The sequence below is a fragment of the Leptopilina boulardi genome, unplaced genomic scaffold (assembly GCF_019393585.1).
Source record: "Leptopilina boulardi isolate dan_hultmark-lab unplaced genomic scaffold, ZJU_Lbou_2.1 LbouV2_202, whole genome shotgun sequence".
NCBI lineage: Eukaryota > Metazoa > Arthropoda > Insecta > Hymenoptera > Figitidae > Leptopilina > Leptopilina boulardi.
Genome location: NW_026137755.1, coordinates 2,531,288 through 2,541,834, shown reverse-complemented (window position 1 = coordinate 2,541,834; position 10,547 = coordinate 2,531,288). Strand labels below are relative to the sequence as shown.

The window sequence follows — 10,547 nt, the reverse complement described above, 5'->3', positions numbered from 1 at the left end:
ATCGCTAACAATAGCAGAAGAAAATTGTCCCTCGAATAATAATGAAGGTCTATAAGCCAGAAGACGGTTTTGTTATAGTTATAGGAATCTTTACTTTACTTGGAATGTGGCCTGCTTCAATTAAACTTCCAACATTAAGGTTATATTATTAATATATTTTTTCAAAAAATTTTATTTAAATAAAAAAAAATTTCAGATCAATCTACACAATTTTTGGATGCTGCTTTCATATATTATACAACATAGCTCTTTTATTGCCACAAATTATAAATATGTATTTGACTCGTAATAATTTACACAAATTAATTGATAGTTCATTTTTTACATTCACTTTTTTCATTTATAATGTTAAATTAATTAATATTTTTGCAAAACGAAAAAAAATAGAACAACTTTTTGAAAAATTGAAAAATCCAATTTTTATGACAAATTGTTATCAACATTTGACAATAATGAAAAAATGTGCATATATTGCAAAATTAAATTCTATAATTTTTATTACAATGTGTTGGTGTTGCATTGGCTTATGGACTTTAATTCCAATGGTTGATGTCAAACAGGTGAGAAAAATAAAAAAAAAAAAAGTGATTTCGTCTTTTCGATTTCCTTTTCTTTATTTATTTTGCCTTATATAGATCGAGAAGTATATATATTTTTATTAAAAAGATCCAAGATATATTTTCCTTGTCAAGGAGGCAGAATTTATTGCACTCTTTGAATTATATAAAAAAACAAGATCAAAACATGTCTCTCTCTTTCTCGATGAAAAAGGACATATTTTTTTTAGGAAAATATCTTCATGTTTGAGGCATGGTATCCTTTCAATGCTACAATAAAACCATATTACGCCTACACATATGCTTTTCAATCTGGTACAATATTTTTAACAGCCAGTGTCAATACAATGATAGATTCGTTAGTGACTTCTTTTTATATTACTATGATGGGACAAATAGATATGTTGAAAATAGATTTTCGCGAATTAGCTGATATTATCAGTACAAATTTCACTCAAGAGGAAGGCAAATATTTGCAAAAAATATCAACAAATCATTACAATGAGAAATTATTATTAAATGATTCATTTTCCAGTGATAAATGTTGTGCTATTAAAATTTACAAGAAAAGAATAGTTAATTATGTCAATCGTCATAGGGCAATATTGACGTACGTTTTGATATCTAAAAAAAACTAAAATTCCATTTTCTCCAAAATCTTTATTGGATTTAACATTACTTCCATTTTTTTTTATTTATTTATTTTTAGTTTCATTCAAGACGTGACAGAAATTTTTCAAACAAGCATAATGGCACAACTTTTTGGAAGCTGCATCGTAATATGTTTAACGAATTTCGAATTATCTATGGCAAGATGTTATTAATTAATAATTAATTAAATGTTTTCTTTATATTTTAGCATTAATTAAAGTAACATTTCAGATGCATCCGACTACAATAAAATTCTATGTTATTGTACAATATCAATTGTGTATGTTATTTCAAATATTTATTTACACATTCCGAGGAAATGGTATTACAGTAAAGGTATCTTTGTTATATTAATTATAATTAAAAAATTGTAATATTTGTTATATTAAAAATTTTTCATAAATTAAGTAGACCTCTGAACTTTTAAACACAGTTTATGAATGTTCATGGGCTTCGGTACCAGATAAAGGATTTAGACAAATATTATGCATACTTATGACACGATTACAAAAACCAGTCACAATACGAATTTGGAATTTTTTTGTATTGTCAATCCATACTTTTATCAGCGTAAGTTAATTTTTATGTATATGTTTTCATCATTTTAATTTTTTGTATTTTTATGAATTCAATACTTATCACACTATAATGGAAAAAAAATATTGAAATTCTCAGGTTTTGAAATCGTCCTACTCTTTTTATGTTCTTCTTAAGCAATTTCAAACAAAACTATCAAATAATTCATGATACTTACATGAAAAAAGAAATTGGATAAAAGCAGAAAAATGGAAACTCACCTGCAACAGGCAAAAAGAAATAAAAATTAATACAATTTTTTATACAATTTATAATTTTTTAGTTTTGTAAATTTTAGATAAATAGTATTTATTAAAACAATAAAGTAGAATAATATAATTTATATTTTTACTTATTATTACTTATTTGTATTAAATATTTTATAAAATTTATTGTTTTATTCAATTTTCTCTAAATATTGCAGTGTAATTTTTTTTTTAAATTTGAAAATTATTTTTATAAGTTTCAAGTCAAGAAAATGAAACAACTACAATAGTTATATATAGTATATAATCGATCGAAATCTTTCTTTTGACGATCAATAAAAAGGAGGAAACCTTGGAAAATTACTGATGACTATTCTGAGAAACTGAAATGTCTCTAATGGCAAGGGCGTTACTATAATTTTCATTATTCTGTAACATAATGACAATGTAAAGAAAACCATTTCCTGTGTCTTCACATTCACAATCAATTTTGAAATAGTCCCATCATGAATATAACGACGGAGGAAGAAACTCAATAACCATATATACAATAAGTCGATAAAACAATTTACTCAAAAACAATGGAAGGTATTTATAATCCAGAAGATGCGTTTGTAATGACTCTAGGAACATTCACTTTATTTGGCCTTTGGCCTTCAGCTGTGAGACATCCCTTATTAAGGTTATTCAAAATTCAATTAAACAAAATATCGATTTTTTAAAATAATGTTTTTTCCTTTTTTTGTAATTTATATATTATATACATACCATAAAATTTTTAAAAATAAAAACTGTTAATATTGTACACTAGAGAGTTGTGACACAGACATTTTTTTCTAAATAAATAGTAGCAAATATGTTATGGATTAAAGGGTACAAGAAAAAAAGTAGGTATTTTCATTTTCTAAATAACTTTGCAGTATTTTGTATAAAATTTATGGATTTGTTTATCAGTCATTGTACATTATGGCATTGCTACCGTCGCAATTGATCAATATTTATTTAATGCGTGGAAATTTACGAAACTTGGTAGAAAGTTCTTTTTTCACATTAACATGCGCTGGTTATACCACAAAATTATTTTTATTTCTCTTCCGTCGCAAGAAGATAGAAGAATTTTTAAAAAGATTGCACAATCCTATTTTTGTGCCTCAACGAAAAGAACATTTTCATGTACTGAGAATTTGGTCCAATATTGCCAGAGATAATTCATTAGTTTATCTTGCATTATGTTTGTTCACATGTGTATGGTGGATAATGTATCCTTTTGTTGACAAAACACAGGTGATATCATGTATTCATAAATTTTAATTTCAAAATTAATTTAAAATTAATCTTAAGAAATCCTAAGAAAACGTTTAGTTTTTGTTTTAAACAGAATGTTTTCTTTTTTAGGAAGAGAGAGTATTACTTTTTGCAGCATGGTATCCTTTTGATACATCGAAAAATTCAATTTACATATACACATACATTTTTCAAACATTATTATTATTGACAACAGCTTCTATGGCGTCAATGATGGATATGTTGGTCACAAATTTTTATGTATTAATGGTGGGACAAATTGAAATTCTCAAACAGGAGTTTAAATTATTGATCGAGGAAACTGATTCTTTTTGTCAATATTCTCCAAATAACGCTATAAAAACAGTCGTTAATAAGGAACAAATATGTGAAACTAAAAATTTTACTCATCAAGAACAAAAGACATACATTGGAAGTTCTGTTTCAAAAAATGATTTTGATCAGAAAATTTTAAATTACCGTCTCATTCGTTGTATGAAACATTATGATGCAATTGTCAAGTATAGTCAATATTTTCATTTTACACTTTTTAGGATTTGTTTTAACAATTTTCTAATGTTTCATTATTTTTCAGTCTCGTTAATGATGTGACAAATTTATTTCAAATTGGAATTGCGGTACAAATTTGTGCAAGTAGTATTGTCATATGTGTAACATGCTACGAATTGACATCAGTAAGAATTTTAAAAATCAAGTAAAATATATAAACTTTATCGGACTCTATTTTTCTATTTTTTTTTTTTTTTGCAGTTATCACCAAATACATTGCAGTTTTATGTTATTTTACAATATCAAGTGTGTATGTTGATACAAATTTTCATTTACACCTGGCGAGGCAATGATATTACAGTAAAGGTAAGTTTTACATTTTTGAAATTTTTTTTAACGAAAAAAGAAAGTTATTAGTAAAAAAAAATTAATTTTAATAGACCTCTGAGCTAAAAGATGCAGTCTACGAATGTTCATGGACATTAATAACAGATAAAAAATTTCGAAAATCTTTATGCATCATCATGACACGATTACAAAAAGCCATTAAACTACGAATTGGAAATTTCATTCTACTATCGGTTGATACATTTTTTAATGTTTGTTTAACAGTTTATAATTTTCTAAAATCACAAACACAATTTCTGAAAGAAGAAAATTGAATAATTTTTATTTTCCAGATTATACGATCTTCATATTCATTTTTTATTCTTTTGAAACAAATTCATGTCACGGAATGAAAACTAAAAAAGGAAAAAATTTCACAAAATACATAAATAAATAAAATATTTGTTTAAAAAAACAAACTATATTTTATACAATTTTTACATAGTTTTTTAGATGTATAAATTTTTATAATTATAATAAATTTTTAAAACAAAATATTTTGATTGTACTTTTTTTTTAATATGGAAATTCAAAAATATTTTTACTCAAAAGCTACACAAAAACTGCTTTTCTGTTGTAGAATTAATTATGAAAAAAAATTGATAAAAAAACGCATAGCATTGTGTTTGATGTGGTTTTTATATTATTTTACAAAGCCCATTCCAAAAGATTTACCCCAGTAATCTGCAAAATGAAAGTGAACAATGCCGATGGTCTTTCTGCAAGGAGAAAGAGAGAGAGGGACTGTAAACACGTTTCCTCATCAGGGTGCACTTTTCATTCAAATTTCTGTCTAAAAGCCAGAAAAGCTCTGCCTCTTTAAATCAGAAAAGAAAAGCGTACAAGAACAAGAGAGAAAAAAGAAATAGATCCCAAGAAAACGGATAAAAGAACGAAAAAGAAAAATTTATTCTTGTAGCAAGACAAACAAGAATGAAATTTTTTTGTAAATGGCAGACATTATTTATAGTAAATTTTATACAAGTATAACAATAAATTAAAGAAATGTACAAAGAAAAAGAATAGAAAATTTCAAAAATATTTAAAACAAACCTTCTTGAAATTAAACAATTATTTTTATTAATCTTATACTTATTATTCTATTTTTTTCATTTGTTTTCAATTTTTTATTTTCCAATTATTTTTATATATTTTTTTTGTTATCAATTTTTTATTTTAAAATAATTTTCAAAATGTTTTGAATATGACAGAGAAGGAAAATAAGACACTAATGAGATCAAAATCAATATTTTTCAATCAATAAAAAAGGAGGAGGAAACGTGATTGAATTATTTAGACGAAATCGACGACAACATGTATGGGCGTAACAAAATGAATTCATTACTTTGTAATGTAACCACATGGTAGAATAAACAATTTCCATTTTCTCATTGCAATATGGAAAATCAATTTGAAATTCAACCCAATCATTTATATACATAAGATATACCTTTAAGTTGCAACCATAATCGAAGAAGAAAATTGTTTCTATACAATAATGGACATTTATAACCCAGAAGATGGATTTGTTATAGCTATAGGGATTTTTACATTTTTTGGTATGTGGCCTTCTTCAATCAAACTTCCAACATTAAGGTTATATATATTTTCATATTCTACATATAGATTTGATAGAAAAAAAAATTTGTTCAAAAAAAAAATTTTTTCGCAGGCTATTTTACAATATCTTTAGTTATTGTTTCCATGTGACATATAATATTGCCCTTTTACCAACACAAATAATAAATATGTATTTTCATCGAAATGATTTATATAATTTAATTGATAATTCCTTTTTTACAATTACATGCTTTGTGTTTTTAATAAAAATGCTAATTATGTTTCTGAAACAAAAGAAAATTGAACAACTTTTAAAAAGATTGAAGAATCCAATTTTCATTCCAAGTCGACGTGAACATTTTGCAATAGTGAAAAAAAGTGCTAATTATGCAAAATTAAATTCTGCAGTATTTCTCACTATGTGTTTGTTGACTTGTGTATGGTGGATTATATTTCCTCTTGTCGATGTTAATCAGGTAGCAACGAAAAATTTAATTATAGAACTTTTGTGTTATTTAATAAAAAAAATATTTTTTTGTTATCCTTTTCTAGGAAAAGGTTTTACTCTATGGTGCTTGGTATCCTTTTAATGTTACATCAGATCCTTATTATACATATGCGTATATATTTCAATGTAGTATGGTTTTATTAACTGCTAATCTGAATTCAATGATGGATATGATTGTAATTTCATTTTTTATCACAATGATGGGACAAATAGAAATGCTTAAAATTGATTTCAATAAATTAACCGACATTATTGACAATAATAACTTAAAGAAAAGTGGAAATCGAACAATTTCGTTATATTCAGAAAGGGATAATTCTTCTTATTTTTATCATGAAAATATAATTAAAATTTATGAACAAAGAATCATTGATTATGTTAAACGATACAAAGCAATACTAACGTAAATATTTTTTGTTAAGTTTTAATTAATTATAATTATTAAAAAATTAAATTAAATTATTAAAATATTATTTAGATATGTTCGAGATGTAGTTGAAACATTCGAAACGAGCATTTTGGTCCAATTTTGTGGCAGTTCTGTTGCACTATGTTTAAGTTGTTTCTTACTGACATTGGTAAGTTCATTTAAATTAGTATTCGTATTAGTATTAATTAAATTGAATTGAATTTCAGATGAATCCAACTACAATTCAATTTTACGTTATTTTACAATACCAACTATGCATGTTATTTCAAATGTATATCTACACGACAAGAGGAAATGATCTCACTATAAAGGTAATTTATTTAAATAAAAATTAAAAGTTTTCTAAAACATTTTCACTTTTTAACTAATTTTAACATTTCTCAATTCTACACTGAGAAAAAGAATTATTTGTTTCAAATATAAAGATCAGTTTAAAAGTTTTTGTTTAACCCAACACAGTTTTTATGCTTAATTTTAATATATAGAAAATATTTTCTACTTTGGCTTAAAATTATTATTTGTTTGAATAATTATGTTTGATTCAAACATATTTTCTGTTTGGCTTAAACTGAAAATATGTTTAAAATTTTTATGTTTGATTTAAACTTAAAAATTTATTATGAATAAATTGAAATTAACCATAATTTATGTTTAAATTAAATATATTTTCACATTGAACCAACCAGAGAATATATTTAATTTAGACATAAATATGTTTGACTGTATAACAAAGCTATTTTAAGTTTGGGTTAAACATATTATGTTTGAATCAAACATATCGTTTTCTCAGTGTATACTTTTTTAGACTTCTGAATTAATGGACGCAATTTACCAATGTTCATGGGCTACAGTGCCAAACAGAGGATTTCGAAAATTATTATGCATAATTATGTTACGATTACAAGTTCCACTTCAAATACGAATTTGGAATTTTATTCTATTGTCGCTCAACACTTTTTTGAGCGTAAGTTAAAAACAAAAATTGTTCACCTTGTTAAAATTTATTAAACTGAACCTTGATTATTATGAAAAAAATATAATTGTAAAATTTTTTAGGCCGTAAAGACATCATATTCTTTCTACGTTCTTCTGAGACAATTTCAAAAAAATCATATTCAACATATGCAAAAAAATTATTCTTAATTTTAGAGTACGTATTTTTTCGTGAGGGTAAAGAAAAGCGGTACATCATAATTTTGTGATGTAACAACATAATCATAATATATAACAACATAATGTCCCTTTCATATACCACAACTGTAGTTCAACGTTGTAATCAATTTAAACTTCTTCTACCCAGCTATCCAATAAGGTATCATAGAGGGTCGTTCCTGAACATATATATACATCATCATAAGAAGGAAATTATTGACGGTAAAATGGAAAATTCTTTTATAGACATTGAATAAGCTTTCTTATTATTTTTACCATGTATGAATTCTTTACACATTGAATGTAATAAATGTGATCATTTTATAATAATAATAATAATAATAATTACAATTACATCGAGTAGTAATAAATTAACTGCATATTTTTAATGATTCTTTTTATAAATTTTCATACTAATTTTTTACACAGTGCTTTTGATAAAAAATTTTTCAATTTTTTATTGAAAAAAAAATTAAGAAACTTGTGCAACAGGTGTACAACATATGGTTTCTGGAATGGTATTTAATTACATAAATATAATATCAATGTACTATCATAATATCATAAAAGTATAACGTAAAGTTAGTATTTACTTTAAGCTTTTTTTTTTTAAAAAGTAACTCACGCTTTTATGACACTTTGAAAGTTCGGGCTCAATTTTCTTGAGACGTAGTTCCTCTAACTTCTTTTAAAAGTTGCCTCGAATGTCAACTTACGAGGTTCGTCAGAGGCTTAAAATGTCGGGAATTCATCCAGGTACATGCCACGAAATGAAATTCATTCCTCTAAAAGTGAGATATTTTATGCTATTTTCGTATTATATAAAAATTTTAATATTCCAATCTTAACTTCTGTTTTAGGGACACAAATTAGAAGTATAATTTGTTCCTTTAGAAATATAAAATATTCTTAAAATAATAAAAATTTATATTCCTAAATTTAGAATATATTTGTCTTTAATTATTTGCTGTCTCTGTGCGATATATTCTATTTAAAAAAAGTGACACAAAATTCTAAAAAGCTAACAAAATAATGACACATCCCTCGTTAAAGATAAGAGAAAAATTCTCAACTTTAATATGGAAATGAAAAGCTTTCCAGGTCACGTCTTAAAGCTTTGATTAGTTCATATTTTCTCACGAGTCGAAGTCTTTATCCTTCTTTCAACTACCTATATCTTTTTTTTCCTCCACTTCTTTTTACTGTAATTTCTTCTTTAGAATTTTCGTCTCCCATTTGACTATATATATACATAACTTTTTTACACTCTTATTCTCATTCTTAATTTTTCCTTCGCAATTATTTTTATCATTCTCGTTTCGATTTATATATTTAAATTATAAAAGGTAAAATAAAGATTCCCCCAACATTTTTTTGGAGTAAGTACAAAATTTTTCGATTGAATAAAGTTAGAATTGAAAAATCGTTATCCTTAGTGAATCGAAAATTAGAAATCAATCTGATGTCACTCACGCTTGTCTTTTGCAAAACAAGATGCATTGTGACAAGATCCATTGTTATCTCAATGGCTCGAAGCCAAATAGGAAATAGAATTTTTTTTACCGACACATTATATGTGTCATTTATTTTCAATTGACATTATTTAAAAAACGAATATAATACTTTTTTGTAAATTATTATTTATTAATTTATTATGAATCATAGAAAAAACGCTGGATAAATTTTGTTGCTGGTAATTTTTATACCGATTGCGGAGTGAAAGATGTACTTTTTTTCGTGCGTATTAATTTATTGTTAGTTAACAGTTTTTGCTATTAAGGGTCTATTTTCCTTTTTTTCAAATAAGTGGATTTTTATTCTTCAGTGATTTTTTGTAATTTAGAAATCAACATAGAATCAACATAAAACTGTTGTGTAAACTTAATAATCATTCAGCCATTATCAGTTTGAAGTTGAATATACTGTATCAGGATTTTCCTTAAAGGAAATAGAGGTATGTTCGCTCAGCGTAAATCCTTGATTAAATACGGTTTCCTTCATTGGAAATTCACTTAACTAGCATCTCATGCTGAGTGCTAGATGTACTACTATATACATCAGCGTTAAATATTCCAGTACTTTAATTAATTATCCCTATTTTAACTTTCATAATTACACACTAATTAACCGTCAATAAAAACGAAATTTCTATTTCAATCTAATAATTATTTATCCAAGTAAGGTCGGTTTCACAATAATCGTTTTGAAGACGATTTTCAGGACGAAAACGACGAACGATATGTGAACTCTCTATTATTAGATATTTTAAAAGTATTTCTTTTTAATGAAAGCTAATAAAACGTTATAACATTTGTACTTCCTGTAGGAAATATCAGTTTCAAATAGAAAAAGATAAAAAAATTTTGTAAAAATCATTTTCTGTTCGTTGTGTTCTTTTTTTTCTCTAAGAAAGAAAAATAGTTTCGTTATCTGTTTATTACATGGAAATTGCTTTCTTTAAATTTTTTATTTTTTGAAAAATATCTTTCTCTCTATTTTTAGTAAACGTTATAAAAATATTGTGAGCCACGAAAAAAACTGTGGTGAGATTCTAATTGAAAAACTCGTTATTGAATATAACCAATAAAAATTTGATGTTAGCAGTAAAAAGGGCGATATAAATAATTGTACCTTTATGTAATTTTCATGAAATTTTATGTAATTCACGAAAAAAAATGATTTATTACTAGAATAGAAAAATTATAATTATTTCAGTTAAATCTTTC

At 25.1% G+C, this 10,547-nt stretch overlaps 1 protein-coding gene across 1 annotated transcript; it reads left to right on the top strand.

The window, feature by feature from the left end:
• LOC127278455 (uncharacterized) lies at positions 1-4,552 on the top strand. The gene is made up of 13 exons (XM_051300189.1): positions 1-139; positions 197-560; positions 788-1,167; positions 1,267-1,373; positions 1,440-1,544; positions 1,642-1,782; positions 2,546-2,672; positions 2,911-3,274; positions 3,386-3,795; positions 3,870-3,969; positions 4,046-4,150; positions 4,225-4,383; positions 4,465-4,552. Exons 1-13 carry the CDS (start codon positions 42-44, stop codon positions 4,522-4,524), a joined length of 2,520 nt encoding a protein of 839 aa, XP_051156146.1. The 5' UTR covers positions 1-41; the 3' UTR covers positions 4,525-4,552.
• The last annotated feature ends 5,995 nt before the right edge of the window (positions 4,553-10,547 follow it).

Bases quoted from the DNA above. Each gene is read 5' to 3' on its own strand.
- LOC127278455 (XM_051300189.1), top strand. From the start codon at position 42: ATGAAGGTCTATAAGCCAGAAGACGGTTTTGTTATAGTTATAGGAATC. The intron at 561-787 runs GTGAGAAAAATA...TATTTTTTTTAG, and splicing joins CAATGGTTGATGTCAAACAG to GAAAATATCTTCATGTTTGA. The intron at 4,384-4,464 runs GTTTGTTTAACA...TTTATTTTCCAG, and splicing joins CGGTTGATACATTTTTTAAT to ATTATACGATCTTCATATTC.